The sequence below is a fragment of the Pectinophora gossypiella genome, chromosome 19 (assembly GCF_024362695.1).
Source record: "Pectinophora gossypiella chromosome 19, ilPecGoss1.1, whole genome shotgun sequence".
Classification (NCBI taxonomy): Eukaryota; Metazoa; Arthropoda; class Insecta; order Lepidoptera; family Gelechiidae; genus Pectinophora; species Pectinophora gossypiella.
The window spans coordinates 5,767,177-5,788,243 of NC_065422.1; the positions used below are offsets into that span (position 1 = coordinate 5,767,177).

At 37.4% G+C, this 21,067-nt stretch overlaps 1 protein-coding gene across 1 annotated transcript; it reads left to right on the top strand.

Moving 5' to 3' along the window:
• Positions 1-353: 353 nt before the first annotated feature.
• On the top strand, positions 354-3,598 carry LOC126375803 (ecdysone oxidase-like). The gene is made up of 3 exons (XM_050022890.1): positions 354-586; positions 1,366-1,499; positions 1,763-3,598. The coding sequence occupies exons 1-3, from the start codon at positions 478-480 to the stop codon at positions 3,299-3,301; spliced, it is 1,782 nt and encodes a 593-aa protein (XP_049878847.1). The 5' UTR covers positions 354-477; the 3' UTR covers positions 3,302-3,598.
• Positions 3,599-21,067: the final 17,469 nt, after the last annotated feature.

The following is a 21,067-nucleotide window of genomic DNA, read 5'->3' on the forward strand; positions in this document are numbered from 1 at the left end:
GAAGAAGAAAAAGAAACAATCTAAATATCGATACGACTTGCGCCTCAGTCATATCGATTTTAGATTCGCGACTGTGATTATGACTCGGGCATAGTCAGGGTTGCCACCTTAAAGCATAATACGGCAATAAATTCAATTATAATACATATATCGGATTATTCGATTGTATTGTAATTACGTCATAATCTCTCTTTGGCTCAGTCTTTTAATCGATAGTTGGGATATAATCAATTATCCCTAACAATGTGGAAATTGTAGAATTTTCAATATAAATACTATCGATAGGTAGGTATATCGATATTTATATATTATATTAATCGATTATTAGTCGATATTCAGTCGATTATCGGGCAACACTAATTCATTATGTTTTATTTGTGTTTTTCTTTATCAAGTGTATAACGTGTTTTCTTAATTTGTGAAGTACAACTTACACAATCCAGTTAATAAATTGCATTAAATATCGCTAGAAAAAAAATGTCAGTCATTGAAGATTTTAAATCTTATTCAAAATGGTTGATGAGACTTTTGGCGTTGATACAGTCGATAATGCCAGGGGAATGGCCGACGTCTTGTCTTATACAAGGTAAGGTATGGTATATTCTAGATTTTTTTTTTGTTACATTTCGGTACTATTGTAGGATAGATGTTACCTGAGGCACCTTACTGAATGTAGAAGAAAACGACCAGCTTAATCTTAATTCATCTCTAATACCTTGCCTGCCTTGGTTGCCTGGCAGAAATTGCTGTTTAGCAATAAGGCCGCCTATTGTGCTTATGTTTTACTCGTATGTTTATGTCCTTTGTTTTGTTGTTGTGCTATAAAGTATTATTGATTGATTGATTGATTGATACCTTTAAGGAACAATGCTATTGATAATAATAATGTTTATGAACATGATTGCCTAAGTATTAGAGGTGAATTGCTAGTCTTACACAATGAAAAGGACTATAGACCTTACAATCCTTACATGTTACAACTATTTCATGAAGAAACTATGTCAGCCTTGAGTGATGAACTGGAATTGTAACTTAATCACGGGCGTTAAAACATAAATGCACCTATTATGTTTCCAATTTCTAGAGCTACGAGTATGTGGGGGGATTGAACAACCTAACCAACCCTAGTGTTAGGGTTGTTATTGAGTCACCAAAGGCCTGACATGACAAGAATGTTATGGCACTTGAATGATGGCATTAACAGGAGGGCGCTGTGGTTCACCATCTTCTAAAGAACAACTTTTATAAAATGTCTTTTATAAAAACAAGAAGACGGCAACAGTTCTGAATTTGGCCACGTCCCCATAAAAATAATCTTGTCACCCTTCACGTACTACTGTTACCTGTTTGTAGTGTTTCTTGTAGATGGTGATACATTCGACTTCATAGTAGTTGGTGGAGGCTCTGCCGGAGCAATTGTGGCCAGCAGACTGAGTGAAGTCCATCACTGGAAGGTACTTCTCATCGAGGCAGGAGGCGACCCCCCTTTAGCCAGCGTGGTTAGTATTACAATCAAATACCACCTGAAACAGTAAAGAAGAGGATGGGAATAAAAGAAAAACCATTTATTACTACGAACGCCACAAAAAAGACTATTAGTAAACCTACACTAATATCTTCTTCTTTTGTAGTGATATTTCTATAACACACTAACTCTCTCTATCACGTTATCTTGCATATACCATCATCCTTAAGCGCACCTTCTACGTGTAATCATCTAGCGCATCTACTTAAACTAATTCAAATAATTGTTTTATTCTAGGTGCCAAGCTTGTTTGGATATCTCCCAAATACGGAATACGATTGGAAGTATAAAACATACTTCCATGAAGGCATAGGTGAGGCCCACAACGACCGTATGCAGACATTGCCGAGGGGGAAAATGCTTGGCGGTTGCTCATCCATGAACTTCATGGCATACGTCAGAGGAAAGCCAGAAGACTACGACCGTTGGGGACGAGTAGCCCCTGGATGGTCATGGAGAAAAAGTCTCCAGTACTTTAAGAAATTAGAAGACTTCCGCGATCCTGAAGTCATGAACAATCCTAACAATGCACGACTCCATTCTAGAGATGGTCCCGTTACAGTAACAAGGCCTAAAGTTAATAGCTTTTTTCAAGATGTGTTTGACGTAGTACTGGGTGCGTTCCAAGAAATAGGCCTGAAAAGAATCTTGGAAATAAACGGTCCTGAATTAGGTGGAGTCACATCTCCACATTTTAATCACGATTGCGGTAGACGAATCAGCACAGCAGAAGCCTACTTAAAACATAGTAAAAACAGACGTAATTTATGTATAGCAAAGTACACAAAAGCTATAAAAATCATAATTGATGAAAGGACTAAAACAGCTCGTGGAGTGAAGGTAATACTAAAATCAAATGAAACTTTGAATGTTTTTGCGAAAAAAGAAGTGATAGTTTCAGCAGGAAGCTTTAACAGCCCTAAACTTCTGATGCTCTCTGGAATTGGACCTAAAGAAGAGTTGAAGAAATTGAATATAAAAGTGATTGCAGATCTCCCCGTTGGCAAAAACTTAATGGATCATATAGTTGCGAATATAATACTTCAAGGAAAAAAAGGTGTGCATTATAAAACACAGATGAAGTACGCGCTAAAAGAGATAAATGCTTTTCCAAATCCTACAATAACAGGGTATTTTAACGTGCATAATGAAACTCTATCTCAGCCACAATTTCAATTTTTCACCATGTATGTTGCCGCTAATGCTTCGCTAGTACCAATAGTATGCAAATTAGCTCTGAACTATAACGATGAATTGTGTGACTCAGTGCAAGAGGCCAACCTTCATCGTGAGCTACATCTAGTCCTGGTGATCATGTTACACCCTTTATCTAAAGGCCGCGTCACTTTGAAAAGCAAAAACCATTTTGATGACCCTGTGATAGACCAAGGAGTTTTAACTGTAGAAGATGATATAGATCTATTAGCTGATGCTGCCAAGTATGTTGCTCGTTTGGAGAACACGTCATACTTTAAGCGAGTGAACGGTCGAGTAGCAAATATAAAAGTTGCAGGTTGCAAAGGATTGAAGTTTAAGTCTGATGAATATTGGAAATGTTATGTGAAAAATACTGTTAGCACTTTTATGCATTCAGTTGGGTCTTGCTCTATGGGGCCTGATCGTGTAGTAGATGAGAAGTTGAAAGTACATGGTATAAATTGTCTTAGAGTAGTGGACGCTTCAGTAATGCCTGGTACACCTAGCGCTAATACCAATGTACCTACAATGATGATTGGTGAACAAGCTGCAGATCAAATTAAAGCACATTATTCGTAATAAATTATGCATGAAATAACGTGCGTGAGTAAATGTAACATTGCGTGTTTTTTTTGTTTCTCGAACTCTGTTGCATGGTTACGTTGATGTATTAGGTTAATGAGGTGTATGTTCTGTATCTGCCATTTTCAGAGTAAAATTTTGCTTCAGTTCAACGCCTATGTAAAAAATAAACGAATCGATTTTTTTTGTAACTATCCGTGCGTATTAGAAATGCACGGATGATTAAAAAGTAATGAAGACGTTTTAATTGTATCCTTTGATAACGCTGTTTAAGAACAAGTTCAGATAAAAACATGTCTTATGTATATCCTTTCTTAATTAACCTAGTTTATTTATCAGTACACCTTTCCTTTGGAAATTAAATACAAACGCAAAAAATAAAGCCAGAAGTTGGTAAGTGATGACATCGTTTATTTCTCAATTAGAATTACGTTTACGAAAATAACATTAAAAAACTTAAATATAAGCAATATTATACGTTTACGGTCGCATTACTGCTTTGCGCTGATTGCCAATAAGTAATTGTATTTACCATAGGCGTAAAGGCGAACCGTGGTAGCCCAGTTGGTAGAACGCTTGCCTCTCACTTTGAAGTCGCAAGTTCGAATCTAGCACAGGCCTAAACCAATAATTGTCGAATTTGTTTTCGAATTTATGTTTGGATCAAAAATTATTATCACGAATTGGGCTTTATTGGGATGGCTTTTCCATCGCGGGTGGGAAGGTCAAACAGGCAGTCGCTTCTGTAAAAAACCAGACCAGTCAAATCTTCAGGTTAGGTAAGCGAGCTCTGTGAAAAACGGGATAAAGCTAGAAAGAAAGATGATGATGATAGGCGTCAAGGCGAAAAACTCAGGTCTATGTTAATTACTACCTTTTTTCTGGCAATTCTGAATCCGCGCGTAGGGTTTACAACTTAAAATTCCAGACAATCATTCAACTATTATCCAATATCATTATTGCAATCCTCACTCAAGGTAAAACAATTAATCTTGAAGTAGGTACTGTGATAACAGACACTGAGACAAACTCGAGTTCAGTTGTTTTTGTCTGCAGTTTTATTATTCAATATTTTTTTTTTTTTTTTCCAGGTTTGGATAAGTAAGTACTTTAATAATATAATTTAATTTGTTTTCTTATTTCATACCACTAAAATACTCGTATTATTTAATAAAAGTTTACATGATTTATGTTCTGAAATTTTATTTTCAATTATTCTTCTTTTTAATTTGTATGTTAACTGAATAAACTGGTGTTAGAAGGGTAAAAACTGAACCCAGGCAAAGCTTGTCTGGTTCGCTATTCCTTAATGCTTATTTATTTTTTATTTATTTATTGCAAATTGGGAACTAACAGCTTAAATAACAATTTGTAAAATGCAAATAGTTTGTACATTAGCATCACTGAGAAGCAGCCAGAAGTAATAAATTAATAATTAACAATAACTGAGTAATCTTATCTTATTTAGCCTATACGATCCCACTGCTGGGCAAAGGCCTCCCCTTGATTTTTCCACTCCTCTCGACTTTGCGCGATCTCCGGCCAATCCTAACTAACTGAGTAATACAAAAAAGAAACTCGCCAACTGGGCACCCTCAGGCCTGTTGTCTTAAACGTTGTACCGGGTGAGAGCCTTCAGCGCTCCCCATTTGTCCGGCCAAGTAGTTAATGCCATCTGCGGCAAATCTACAATAAGTCATGTCAAAAAAAAGTTGATGTTACATCTGTTCTAACGCTTCGAGGACAGATACAAATTTATTATGCCAAATTCGTCTCGTTATTCCCAAATCTAAGTTCGCTAAGGAAGCAAACGCTCATAAAATTTGCATGTGTAAATGAGGAAGACAATATTGTAATTAGGCTGATGGTGGAAGGGTCATTACTACGACGCAGGGCATCGATCATTACCATCACAAAGCTATGATAATGGCGGCAGTGACTCGCTGAGCTTTCTCCTTTCTTTTGACGTTTCTGCATTCTGAATGATATTTTAATGTCCGAATATTTTAGCTTGGGTTCTTTTGTTTACTCTCCTTTTTGTTATCTTGCCAATGAAGAGCTTAGACAAGTGTTGTGTAAGGTTTATTGTCGTCTATCAAATCTGATCTTCTTGTTATCGTGTGGGTTGTGAGGTGGAATACCCCTTCTGTCTTTAAGCCTCCAACCAATAGTAAAGGCTAAATAGTAATGCTAATTATCATTACTATTTATTTATCTATTTGTGAGTCACCTTTAATTCTACTCGTATGCTTTCATTTTTCTACTATTACTTATTAAGTACATGGCGCTTGCTAACTTTCTTCTTTTTCTGTCGTGTGGGTTGTGAGGTGGATTACCAACCCCATCAACCCTGGTGTCAGGGTTACTATGGAGTCGCCAAAGGCCCCTGACATGGATCATGTAACGACTACATACTTACATCAGTAAGTAGTAACCGGGACTAACGGCTTAACGTGCCTTCCGAAGCACGGATCGTCTTACTTTTGGACAATCAGGTGATCAACCTGTAATGTCCTAACCAAACTAGGGACCACAAAGTGATTTTTGTGATATGTCCCCACCGGGATTCGAACCCGGAGCCTCCGGATCGTGAACCCAACGCTCAACCACTGGACCACGGAGGATGTTATCAAATCTGATAATCCTATAACATAAGCTCACGACTATATCCCAATGGGGTAGTCAGAGGTACATCCATCACAAGATGAAGTAAGTGTTAGATAGAAAAGAATCGTTTGACCTAATATATCGATTGATACGTCATTAAGCCGATAAACGTCACAACACTAGCTTACGTAACTTTGACAGATCTAATTCTTACCGCGCATTTAGACGATTGTAAAATGTTATTGAAATACCTATAATCAATAATTGTACAAACTAAGTACCTATACCACACATATACATAAATAAGCATACTAAGTACAACCTAAATCGGTACCATGTGTAAATATTTTGAAGTCTTCCAAAAACTTGGCAACTAAATGAAGTTATTCAATGTTCAGTTTTCATGTAACAGATAAAATTAAATAAATTAAAAACCTTTTTCCAATATTTTTTTATCACAGTTCATTTTTACCAGACCATTTTTAAAGTGCGTATTTTTTTTTTCATAATTTTAATGGCGCATTTTATACATCTTTGCGTCGGTGTCAGTTTAAACTCAAGGCCACAAGGTTTATTAACACTATTCGATTCGATCGACGAAAGCGCTAACGTTACTACCACAATAAAAAAATGGGCCACCAAAATTACATAAAAACTAAAAAGGCATGTTCAAAAATTCACTCACCACATCTTAGTAATAACCAAGACAATAATTTCTCCCAAGCCCAGATAATAATAATATTCCAGTCCAGCAATAATGAGGAGCAGAGTACTTGACCCTCGGGAGCCTCGTTTAAGAGTCCGCTTCAAAGTCGTCATGTCGCTCGTTTACATGACAAAGTCTCGTTCAGCGCAGTTAGAACATGATTATCTGATGCACCACTACTATTTGCCACTCGAAGCATTCTCGATCTTAATTATTTATTTATTAAGCTAAATTAACAGAAGTCACCATCATTAATTTAAGAGCCACGCTCTAATTGGTGTAGCATTCTTCATTATTGTCTATCAAAGGCCAATTCTTTGACTTCTTTATAAGACATGGTGTTCGCCTTCTCTTTTATTACCTAACATCAGAAGCATACAATTATACTATTTAAGTTATTAGCAATAATAGTTGTAAACTACAAAACCATACCCCTATATGCAACCTACTTCGAACGTGGTTGGATTTCCGTTGGCTTATGATGACAGGTGATCAACTGATCGCCAATGATCCAACTTGTTAAGAAATACACAATCTGCCGATTTTTACGTCATTCTCGGGCAAATAAGCCCGAGTGCCCGAGACGTATGTCCTTTGTATATGTCGTTGTGCAATAAAGTATTATTGATTGATTGATAAGCAGCAACAAAACACACATTGAAAGAAAACACTAATATCTTGAAGCATAATCACTACCATAATACACTCTAGTGCTTAGGTTTGATCACCACACGATCATCTTATCTATGAATAAATGAATAATCACTTTATTGCACACCCTAGCCCAGAACAGGTTCTTATAAAGAAAGACTAAAAGCAGGCAAAAGCTGAAAGCCATCTATTGCATACAACATTCGATAAAAGTACATACACGGAAGTCACAGTTGACTACAAGTCGATCTCTAATTACAACTCAAAAAATAGGTAGGTAAAAGTACCTACTATACAAAATGCGTTACAACTTGCCTACTTTTTCAGGACTTCAAGTCATCCTCCTCAATAAGATATGAAGTTTATGTAAGTATGTATTTTTGTTCTATTTCGGTATTATCATTTAATGTACAATGTACATAAATTAAGACCAATGAAATAAAATGAAGATAAATTCTAAGGTACTCAAATGAAAAAAAGATCTTTTCTTAAAATAACATAAATTATTTGTGTGTGTGCACACGGGAAGTACAAAATTACAAACAAAAGAGAACAAAAAAAGTAAATACCTATTATCTTCAAAGGTCACCGTCATACAATCGCGGTCATCTTATTCAAAATGGAAAACTATAAAACCAGATGCGAGTTTGTTTCGATTTCGCATCGAATTCGTTTCGAGTTGCAAGCAACTAGTAACGCGGGGTAATGATGTGCCGCGTTTAGTTTATGTCGGACTGTGCTTAATGTGGTGGAATACAGTTTAACACTGCTTCGAAGTGATTCGCGAATAACGACCGACCCACTTCCGGGTTCTGATCCGAGGATTTTCATCCGTTTTTCACTACAACTGCTTTTAAGAGCAGTTTTTTTTTTAAGTTTGTACTTTAATACACCACAAGATCTTTACTCCGTTAATAATAATAATTTATTTCAGGATACAAAAGAATAATATGACATAACATAACATCACGCCTGAATCCCCAAAGGGGTAGGCAGATGTGAATAGTATACAGGGTGTTAGTGACATCGTAACGAATACTGAACGGGATGATTTAGAACACGATTCTGAGTGATCAAGCGTTTCCTCTCGGAAAATTCATGAAAGTTTTGTCTCTTTTTCAATTATTTTCAGTTACTTTTGCGACGGAAAATTCCACTTGATCTCAGAATGCCACTGAAAAATCCACTTAAGATAAATTACATACATACATAAACTCACGCCTATTTCCCACCGGAGTAAGCAGAGACTATGGAATTCCATTTGCTTCAATCCTGACACACTTCTCTTGCTCCTCCACATTCATCAATCGTTTCATACACGCACGCCGGTTCAGTAGATCGTACTGAACCTTTTCTAAGGACATCTCCAATTTGGTCAATGTACGTTCTTCTAGAAATAAATTAGTAAGTCATAGTGCAAGTTCAGTACCGGGGACCTCGCCGTCTGGGAAGCAAGGGTACCACAGGATCACAGTCACTTTTCTTTCTTTCTTTCTTTAATAACAGTACAATCTTACTGGTGCAAACCAGCTTCAACAAAAAACCGAATGCATAATGCAGTAGTTGTACATTATAGGCGGGTTCTACAGATTACCCAGGCCTGGCTTAGTGGAGTAATTACTTATGTATTCTGCAGCCATCTTGAATTAGGCCAATCAAGAGGATTGTGGTGGGCCTGACAATGACGCTCGTCACGTACTGAAATTCGGTCGTAATGACAACTTACATGCGTACAGATATAGAGCTCACAATACTTAACGGGATGGGCAGAAAAGTGTTAAGCACGGACTTGGTGGTGTGCTTGTCGATGACTAATGTTCGATGACTAATGATGAGCAATCGGGAAATAACTAGCAGCCATTGTTGATACGAAGGCGTAGTGAGAAAGTGGTGTAGCTTTTGATCAATGGACAGGTGGCCAGTCCTTTTTTTTGACGTGACTATTGTAGGTTTTGCCTTGTTTGAATTTGTACGAAATTTTTGATCTCTTGTTTGTTTATGATATGTCATTACGGGCTGATCACCTGATTGTCCGAAAGTAAGACGATCCGTGCTCCTGAAGGCAAGTTAAGCCGCTGTTCCTGGTTACTACTTACTGATGTAAGTAGCCGTTACATGAGCCATGCCAGGGGCCTATGGCGGCTCGATAATAACCCTGATACCAGGGTTGATGAGATAGGTAATCCAACTCACAACTCACACGATAGAAGAAGAAGTGTGGAGGAAGCAAGAATGATGTGCCTTCTTACTGGAACTAAGCGTGATCATGGTTGCGCCACCTTGGTGTCCTAGTGAGATACGGCCCTCACAAGAGACACAACTCTACTGCGCTTTGGTAGTGTGGTTTTGGTAGTCGCTCGACTGTGGTGATGCCACCATGGTGTCCTAATGAGATCAATGAGAGCAATTTGACATTGTAAGAGCGCAATTCAAACAAATGCCAAATAGCAATATTGCTCTATAGATGAATTACTTCGACGTGGCCTTTTTAACCCCCAGGTCTTTATTTATGTACCTATGTACTTAAGGGTTAAGACCTTGACCTTAAAGTCTGCAAAGTAGCGGCGACCTTCGCGACCTCGCTGTATACTGTAATTTGATACCTAATGATGTTGACAATCGATTACCTTACATAGTTCATTCAGAGACAGAGCAAAAGCTAAAGCTTCTAGAGGCTATAAAGTTCTTTTTATTATTTGTTTCGTATGGTATTCACTACCTGGCCGAACAAACTGAACAATAAAGTAATTCTTAGTAAGGTGCCGCAACAATTCATAATATTAATAATGGCTCTGATTTTATTTTAAGTTACACCTCTCAAATCAAATCAAATCAAATATACTTTATTGCACACAATATACAAAACAAATTAACACAGATGATGACCTCTCGTTTTCTTATCCGCCGAAAATGAAAATGACGGATGATTGACAGTTTTTAATTTTAAAATAAATGAGTGAATAAGTGGATAGGCATTCGCTGTTTTGCAACCGTTTCGATGTGTGCTGTCAACTTAATTCTGTTGGGTTATTGGCCAATGTAAAATATTGAGAGGGTTGTAGCGGACCCAACTAGTTGACCAGCTAGTTCCGCCCACATGCAACAGATGGCGCCACCATTCAATAATACAGTCTTGAAACGCGCAAGCGAAGTTTACACAACGCGACGCGTATATGTGTACTTCCAACATGACACCATTGGATCGTCGCACTGTAAGATAAATCCATACGAAGGGACTAGTTTATGGGCATTCAGGGTTATGCACGTTTTGAGACATGGGCATTCTGGGTTATGGTCATTCTGGGACTTGGTCATTCTGGGATATGGTCATTCTGGAATTAGGTCTTTTTGGGATATGTACGTTATCTTCTTCTTATCGTGTGGATTGTGAGGTGGAATACCAGCCTCATCAACCCACGCACTCTCGTATGTTATGCACCCTCTGGACGTTTTGGGATTTAGACATTACGAACCTTAAGGATTTGAAGTCGCCCTCGGGCCTGTGGTAATTGGTATAAAAGAAATGAACTTAGAGAAATGCGTTACAAGAATCGGCTTGCTGCATCTGCAAAATGCATTTATACATTGCACTCCATATCAAAACACGTACAAAATACAAGTACACGCAGGTCGGTGTGCATTGGCATTGAAACAGCAAGTATTGCACCAGTTTACATAACCGTTGCACAAAAGTTATTACACTTGAATATGAACTCATTATACCATTACAATTACAAAAAGAAAACACGCTCTTGCAAATAAATGTATTTAGTACAAGCAAAAAAGAAATCAATTTCTTATTACTTTGTGGTATCTTGGCAATAGAACAGTAACGTATTTAGTTAAAGCGCCATCTAACGAATTATTTAGAACTATTTTTATTTTTTTATTTTTTCAGAGGAAATCTCCTATTACGAAGGTAGGTGTAAGTAGATTCATATTTAAAAAAAGAAACTTGTAAAAATAATGTGTCCTTATACGTAACACCGTTTTATGTTTAGGCAAGTAAAAAATAACTTTCCAGGCTAACCGTTGGTCGCGGTTACAACTTACTGATTGTAAGTACGTAGTGGTTACATGAGCCATGTCAAGGAACTCTGGCGGTTCAATAGTAACCCTGACGCCAGGGTTGATGAGATTGGTCATACACCTTACATCCCACACGATACAAGAAGACTTAATAACATAACAAATACTTTATTGCAAAAACAGGAAAAAACAAAACAAAAGAGAAATAGAATTAGTACAATAGGCGGCCTTATTGCTAAGTAGCAAGCAATCTCTTCCAGGCAACCTTTAAGTATAGGAGATATTGAATAATTAAATGTACGTGTTTATGTTATATTATATGTTAATCGCTTTAAGCGATAAGGCCGCCATTTGCCATGTACTTAGTTAAGAGACTTTTTGTAATTATTTCTTTTTATTTTGGTGCAATAAAGTGTATTTGTATTGTATTGTATGATAAAAAGCCAAGTTATGTAAGCAGAACTGTAAGTGATACGTCTGAGCGTGTTATGTATTCTGATCAGACCCCGCCGTTGCCTTCGCGGAGAAAAATTTACCACCACGCTGAATCACTTGAAATTATTTCCCTTTAAACCAGGTATGCTCAAAACTGACAGCTAACATTTCAAGGTTAGCCCAGTTGACGTCATCCCACCCTTCATTGCCATTTCATAAAAAATAAATTACCCACATCCAATGTTTTTAATTTACTTTGCAAGGAAATTTTGTACTTTTAGTAAAATATTTATGTAGGTACAGTCTTAATGATTATTAAATATGTGACATATTATTATTGTAATTAAATACATTAGTCAGTAATTCACTTAATTTTCAATAATAAAATTTAGATTTACATAAAGTCACGCCCGTAATTCCTAATGCGGTGGGCAGAGTCACAAATTTTTGTCATACGATTGTGTATTTAATGTTTTTTTTTATTGTTGTTATTCTTTTAATAAACTAATAACCTTTGCTATGACAACCCTCAGCCTAACTAGATAGTCCATCAATTTGAAACATAAAGCGCCTGCAGGTTTCAAATAGCAAAGTATCGATTGTGATCAAAAGTTTTTTTTTTAAATTAGGTAAGTGGGTTTTGTTTTTTAATTAGGTGGGTAATTATTAACGTAAGCTGACGACTATATCCCAGTTGGGGTAGGATTCGAACTGGCACTCACCGTTTGAGAAGCAAGCCGGTATACCACAAGACCACAGTGACTTTGTATTTTTTTATAAAAAAATAAAATAATAATTATTAAACTAACTAAAAAAAAAAACCCTAAACAATCTCTCTCTCTCTCTCTCTTTGCGGAAAAATCACTTGACATTAATTAAGTCAGAATCATGTCGTCGCTGATGTCGTGAACTGACGTACCTGAAATTTTTGGCGAAACTGATTTGCACCTTTTACAATTGTCAGTAAGACACAAATCGATACGTCCAGTTAGCAAAGTCAGCCACGATGTATCGAATGATCCCCCTCAGTATTCGTTGCGATGTCACTAACACCCTGTATGTTTGTGAATTTCGCTTAAAAGAAGCCTATTTACTCCGGCTGCATCAGCGATTTTTGCAATAGGTCTTTGTTTTGGTGTAATCCCTCACTTCACGTAAATGGATCGGCGCTAAGCCGCGATCTCATTTGGGGAAGCCCCGGCAGGGTATTACTCAATTTTTAATGCAAAAATCCGCCATTTTGCCACATTATCTACCTTCTTAAAATAATCCTGAATGATTTAATTATTTTATGGCCGGTATAAGTAATATGAATTGTTCTTTCCTTCTTGAATTGGAAAGTATAAGTTATAGTGTAAGCCTAATCGTACCTACCCATATTAGGGCTCCATTATCTCTGCTCTGCCCACCACATTAGCGTTTACAGGCGTGAGTGTACTTAATATAATACAAGATGTTAGTGACATCGTAACAAAAACTTTGAGGGATGATTCAGACCATGATTCTGAGTTGATATCAAGTGGAATTTTCTATCGCAAAAGTTTGGAACTGAAATTATTTTAAAAAACACTAAAATTTTCATGAATTTTTCGAAATTGTGTCACACCGTAACGAATATTCAAGGGGATGATTCAGACCATGATTCTGAGTTGATATCAAGTGGAATTTTCCATCGCAAAAGTATACAATTAAATATAATGTTAAAAAAACGAAAAAAAAAACATAAGGATTTGACGACGAAAATTCCACTTGTTACGATGTCCCTAACCTAACCTAACACCCTGTATATATAATGTATAATCCACATCATGTGTTGTTTGTGAGCAAACGATAGGATCAGCCATATTAGCAGTGTTATCTTAAGTTAAGCTCTGCCCCGCGGGTCGTCTCACGCTCGCTGCAGTAATCGAGGCTTAACGCGTATATAAACGTTACTTAACATACTTACTACACAAGAAATGAGCTTCTTGTCTTGTTAACAATGTATACTGTTCGGTAATAAGCTTCGGAACAATTCATTACAATCTTTTATACAGATAGGTACAGTTATAACTAATTTAAGAGTGTGCAGCATACTCAATGCTACTTTTTTAAGGAAAAAAGGGCAGTGGTTTCCCTCTTACCTTCCGTCCCGCAGTACTCTGTCTGACGCGAGTGTGATGACGCCCAGAGTAGACTCCTCTGCCTCTGAATATTATTGACAGTTACTGCTGCCCTCTGTCAGGGTCTAGGTTACCTGTGACTTGCCCCTTCCGTCCTGCATTACCGTACCGATAGCTCCCATCTCCGCCTCTGCAACCGTTCAGGTCTTCACCCATATTCCTGGGTAAGGGTTCTACGTTATACCCCGTAGGTTTGGATCCCTATCCGAAATCAGGCGCCCACCCACGCAGCTACGACGAACACATATGAACAGGATTTAGGATAATTTTGAGGATATCATAACATCACGCCTGGATCTCCTAGGGGGTAGGCAGAGATGTAGGTATAGTATGTACACCTACTTCTCGCCAGCTATGTTTAAGTCCCATGTAATAGGGGGCGAGTCTAAATCCTGGAAAGCACGTGAAGGACTTTCAATTTATATTATACAAATAGTACTTTATTTGGAGCACAAAACGCAAACATACATAAGTAAATCATAACTCGATATAAACAAAGACTACACGTAGACACAACGAGCGGACTTATTGAACCGTAGCAATATCTTCCATGCAACCTTATATAACTTGATACTTTATTACGATTTCGACTTTCCCTTTACAAATATTAAGTAAATCACAGGCAATTACATGAGGTGTGGCCGTAAAAGGTTCAATATCAGGGACGCAATGGCCGCCATATGTTGAACACTCGCTTGGAACTTTATCGACACGTCGTAAAATGTTGCTGAACCCTCTCGTCCGACAGTCGTCGATACTTTCACTGTTATTGACTTCTGTTTTGACTCGCAGGGAAACTATTACATACTTACGTATAGTCATGAGTATTATAGAGCAATATCATGTATCCACTTTAGAACCCTGTCGCACTATCATATTTGACATTTAATGAGACTTACCGTTTAATTTGCCAAAAAAGTTAATGTGACATGGCATCAAAGTGTATACACATATTAGTACTCGTGACCGTACGTAAACTATTATGATTATTTATCTAAGTATTTTTACGTATTATATATCTATGGTTTTTTGTAAGTATTACTTTTATATATAAGTGCTGTTCACATTCCAACATATTCCGTGTTTTTTTTATATATTTTTTAACTTGTTATTAATGTACACACCTATATGTTCTCTCTCAGTTTTAAGTTTATCTCTTTGCCGGTCTGCTGGAAGAGATTTCACTAGAAATAAGCTGAACCATTTGAATGTCTTGTGTTAGTCTAATTGTTTTTATATATTGTTCTGTGTACAATAAACTATTAAATAAATGAAACTAATGAAACTCTCGGAAGAGCTTTTTATTTTTACGTGACTTAGTACAATAAAATCCAATGTACAGTTCTTTATTGCACAATCAGACGAGAAAAAACAGTATACAAGTAGTAGTAGAACTTAGTAGGTCCATAGGTTAGAAAGCAACGGAAGAGGGCCCTTGCCCATCAGTGGGAAACCTTGCTAGACAAGATAACGAAAGGACAAGAAGACTTAGTAGCATGAAGTACTTGACCGGGTACCTACCTATCTATAATTCTGTGTTCTCACAGGCCTACCCTCAATCAATCGGAGACGGTATGAAGCATACTACACCACGATGCGCCACTGTTGATAGAGGTGGTCTTTACGACTAATAGCCAGGACTAACGGCTTAACGTGCCTTCCGAATCAAGGAATCATCTTACTTTTTCGGTCAATCACGTGATTCAAGCCTGCAACGTCCTTACCGAACAAAGGACAGTCTCACAAAGTGATATCGACAATGTCCCAATCGGGAATCAAAACCCGGACCTCCAGATCGTAAGCTCAATGCTCTAACCACTACACCGCTGAAGTTATTTTCTACACAAAAGAACTTTCAACATACTACTGACTTTATTTGTCTACGGAAAGCTTTAGAAACGATATCTTTCCCTAAAGGCACAATAGCTCAATACAAGCCAAGCAATTTTCTTACAAGTCGCCTAAGTACGTATAACCCTGACGAATTGCGAAGCCAGACGATCGATCACCCGTTAAGTGCATTGTTTCGCTGGTATCATTTGTCTGGCCTCCCATCCAATTCGCCCGGGTAATGCGTTCAGATCTCCTGATTTACCTGTGTCGATGGTATGTGTCGATGGCAGACATTTCTCAATGCTACCAACCCTCCGAGAGGAAAAATTCTGTGAGATTAAGACGAAGGTACACCCGGGACACTTCATACAAACAACCTCGTTTTACGCAGTCACCACACATTGACACCATACGCGCAACTGTGTGTAGGACGTCTGACGTCTGACGCCATACGATTGAAGACAAAATTATTTTCGAGAACGGGTGCGGGGACGAGCGGGGGTGGGGACTTACATTGACCAAATTGGAGATGTATTCAGAAAAGGTTTAGTACGATCTACTCTGAACCGGCGTGCGTGTATGAAGCGATTGATGAATGTGGAGGAAGCAAGAGAAGTGTGTGTGATCGCAGTAAATGGAATTCTATAGTCTCTGCTTACCCCGGTGGGAAATAGGCGTGAGTTTATGTATGTATGTATGTAAGTTATATATAATTATTACCTAAAGGATTTATGATTACCTAAATAATGAAAATGCCTAGTATTAAATGTGTTCCTCATTGATTTAAAAGATGTGTTGTTGTTGCAATTTCTTGTCATTTCTCCTCAGCCATAACTCCTTGCCGCCTGTTGTGCTTTTCTGTATATGCTGTCCTTATCTCTGTATTTTGTGTCCATTGTGCTCAATAAAGTATTTTATCTATCTATCTTGCCAATGACGTGGATTCAAAAATAATAAATTGACCTTCAACAAGTTAATCTATGATAATTACGTTGAATTAAGGATACTGATTTCTATAATATCCTACTATAGATTGACCTCACCTGGCAACTTGGTTGCGCAACTTGTAATTATGATTTCAACGAACATCCGTCTTGCTTTTTGATATGATGTTATTTTATTGTGTTTTTACAATAAAATAACAGAACAAATTTTAAATTTGTCAGAGAATAATTTAAAGCTCACGTGAAGCTTACTTTATGTAAAAAAGCTTATTATAAGATGAATGATCACCTAAATGATAAAAATGTCTGATACTGCATGTGTTCCTCCAGTTATTAAATAACTTGTAATGTACCCTCATTGATTTAAAAGATGTGTTGCTGTTGCAGTTTCTTGTCATTTCTTCTCCTCAGCCATAACACCTTGCGGAATGACGTAAATTCAAAAATGTTACATTGACCTTCAACAAGTTTATCCATGATAATTACGTTGAATAAATGATTCTGATTTCTGATTTCTGTGTGGCGCCCTTTAATAATAAACTATTTCTATTCTATTCTAACTAAATAATAAAATAGAATAAAATAGAATAGAATAGAATAGCGCAACATTGGCTTCCTAGTGAAATAGGACCCTTATATTAAAGCAACTAGCGTTTCTAACTAATGAGGTTGCTATGCGTGTTTGGTTTCAAGAGTAACGCCTATTTCAAGTCGCACCGTCTAATTGAGACGTAATCGTATGTCAAAATGCGTAGGTTTGAATTTGCTTATTAGTGATGAGCAATTGTTTCAAAAATTAACAATCGAATTATTCGAATAATTCTATACCTGTTATAGCAAGAGTAAGGATCTTATTACTTTCAAGGACAGAACGTTTACAGACGTTCCGATTCCAAGGTGTCATACCTATTATGAACCAGCAATGACCCATGATGACTATTAAGCCAATAACCAGGATCAGATTGTAGAGAAACCCGAAATGAAAGCTACAAAACGGTCACCATCCAACGACTGACCGCTCCCGACATTACTTAACTTTATTGATCGGTAGCAGCCAACAAACTCAACTGGGCTACGGGATTTTATAAGAAAAAAAAACACTACGGTAATAATTAAGGTATCCCTCACTGGAGTCCAATACCATTCCGTTTTACTCTCATCCCATCATTCTTCCATCCTTCTGTCCATCTGTATGGGGCTATAACTCGCCCTTGCCGAATAAGGGCGGACGCGGAGCACACGCGTTATTTATGCACACGCCCTTACGACGATCACCTTGTGGGAACTGATTGAATTCACTGGCTCAGAGCATAGTGATAGGCGGAGCGATTAGCGGGTAATAACTCTGTTAGTGTGAAGATAAACTACATCTTGAGCATGCTTGCGATTTTTTTTCTAAATCGATAACTTTCTATAACTTGAATGAATTTATATCATTAAAGGATATAACATAGCTATCAATTTATTTATTCCAAATGTATTACTTATTTGCAATGTTAAAGTATAGGTATTTGATTTGATTTATATTTTTAATGTAATTTGTATTTTTAGTATAAGTTATCTGTTTATCGCAGATAGGTACTTATACGACGAATGTGTTATTTTTTCTTTATTATATTTTTTATAAGATGATTTTAATTTCACGATAAGTTTTACATTGTTTTTATGATAAGTTTGTTTTTTTCCTCTAATTATTATTCATTATTCTATACCCTAACATCCGTGTCACGCGAACAACATGGTTTACTTGGGTTCACATATTAGCACCAATTGACAAAACGACATAATTATATCGTCAGAGTCGATAGGTGTAATATTACCGTGGTAATGGTAAGCTAGACACGGCAATGAGGCCGGGTTTCCACTGACGCGGAGATGGGCGGAAAAGAGCGTAGATGTCCGGATTAGACCAATCACAGCGTTCGAGAGAGCGAAAAACGAAGGCTCTGTCACTCTCTCCCTCACGGTGATTGGTCGATTTCTGCACATCTCCGCACAGCTCCGCGTCAATGGAAACGCAGCTTAAATCCGTTCCCGCTAAGCTTATCACCACGTGTCTTGCGTAGTATTGCGTTATCTTGCGTCGTACATTATTCACTGGTAGCGGCAGTTCTGTTTGTTCCTCATTCAGACCTCGTTCTTGGAGTCGTTACTAGGAGCAGGGTAAAACTATGATTATCTTCATACATACGTACCTACACACACAAAACTAACGTTTGTAATCTCTCATGAGGTCTGTCCGCCTCAGAGATTAGCCATAAGTTATCACAAGGCTACTTGCATCCACTTTCTATACGAAGTCATAAGATGAGGATGATCAGTGATGTGACAGTGAAAAGGCGCTAAATTTACGTAAGAGCTTTTTTTACCTAGTCTTTAGGCAGATGGGATCAGAGTATAAGAAAGAACAATGTGAAAAAAGCAGCCAGTGTCCTCACTATTAAAATGTTTTTACAACAGGAACATTGGTACCATTCCCGGGAACGGAACATCACTGAATATGATCTTCATCTATCGTGTGGGTTGTGAGGTGGATTACCAACCCCATCAACCCTGGTGTCAGGGTTATTATTGAGCCAACTACCACTACCACTACTCACCAATACTTTTACTGAATATGATGAACCTTTTGGTGTCATGTGATGAACCTGTTATCGTCCATATAAAGGTCCATTATGTTAGAAACTCCTCTGTTGGTATTAACATGCCCAGAAGGATTAGCAGCTAAACGTGTTCTAAGTTTTAATTTTATCAGCTTCAGTGAAGTGCCGTTCCCGTGAATGTACCCACTTTGGGAACGTGGGTACATTCGCAAAACTTATGTAAAAAGAGCTATATTAAAAAGATAATTTAAAAAAATGCATTTATTTCAGGTAGGCACCCATATTGTAAGATACAATTATTATTATATCACTTTAAAATTAAAAAATTAAATAAAAAAAATCAAATAAATAAAATAACAATCAAAAAATTAAATAAAGTTAAAAATTATTAAAACCAAAACTAAATGTAAGTACTTAAAATTAAAATCATATTTATTAAAATGAAACTTATTAAAATCAAAAATGAATGAATATTTAATTTTAAAAAAAATTACTCAACCTTTAGGCAGATAAGACCAGAGTACAAGAAAGAACAATTTGAAGAAGAAATAAATATAATTGGTTTAATCTTCAGGTTTAGGTAAGCGGTCTCTGTGAAAAACGGCATAACGCTAAGGAGATGATAACCGTGTAAGCGCCCCTAAAACTGCATGGCCAATGCAATTTATAAAAATGTGTATTTTCATTGTATATAGTCACTGTTGTTCCGTGGTTATGTGGCGCCAGTTCGAACCCCAGTACCAGTCTTGCACCAACGTTAGGTATTCATTTTATCTTAAGTGCAGTTCACTAACACAGTTTGCTCGACCATTATAGACGGCTATACGGCTCACCACCTATCACGTTGGTGTAGCAGAAATCTCGGTGAGTGTGGGTACTTAGTCCATCGTCATCATCATCACCAGCCCATTAACGTCCCCACTGCAGGGGCACGGGCCTTCCCTATGGATGGATAGGGAGACCGATCTCCCCTCAAGTCAGGCCTTAAACCATGACGCGGGCCCAGTGCGGATTGGTGGTTATTAACGACTGCTAATGCAACCGGGATCAATGGCTTAACGTGCCTTCCGAAGCACGGAGGAGTTCGAGATGAAAACTTTTTTTGTGGTCACCCATCCTATGACCGGCCTTTGCGAAAGTTGCTTAACTTCAACAATCGCAGACCGAGCGCGTTTACCGCTGCGCCACCGAGCTCATCAGTCCATCTTACCCCAATTGGGATATAGTTGTGAGCTTATGCTATGTTATATTGTGTATTTTCATCATTTCCCATAAGATGTAAATATCAAGATTCCTTTCCGGTGCATACCAGTTCAAAATACTAGAGCGAGGTCCGCGAACAAATTTGCACAGTTTGAATGAGTTGAACATAGGAAGCCTTGCGTTTTGCACTGAACTTTATGCGCCAGATCAGTCCCGCATTCAGGTGTCGACGGACTGTTACATATTTTAACTAATAATTATATTATAGTTCTTTTTTTGAAGTCGGTTAAAAAAGTAAGCAAATCAAGAAGCAAAGCAAAGTAAGAAAAGGAACACAAAAGAACTACATATGAGGCAAATACATTTGAAATTCATACGTGCATGTCCCACATATGGGGCACATGTGGGGCACTGGGAAAAGAGGCTTTTCAGATTGTTTTTTTCTTGCCATAGTGTGCCTACCGATGTACATAAATTCCAATGTGTTTATTGAAAAATAACATTGCACGTGAGGGGTCGATATCTAATTTTCTGTTACACAGTGAACGTGTTAATAAAAGTAGGTATTTTTTAAAAAGGGAGAAGAAACT

Coding starts and splice junctions, on each gene's coding strand:
- LOC126375803 (XM_050022890.1), top strand. CDS start 478: ATGTCAGTCATTGAAGATTTTAAATCTTATTCAAAATGGTTGATGAGA. Junction 587..1,365: donor GACGTCTTGTCTTATACAAG/GTAAGGTATGGT, acceptor TGTTTCTTGTAG/ATGGTGATACATTCGACTTC. Junction 1,500..1,762: donor ACCCCCCTTTAGCCAGCGTG/GTTAGTATTACA, acceptor GTTTTATTCTAG/GTGCCAAGCTTGTTTGGATA.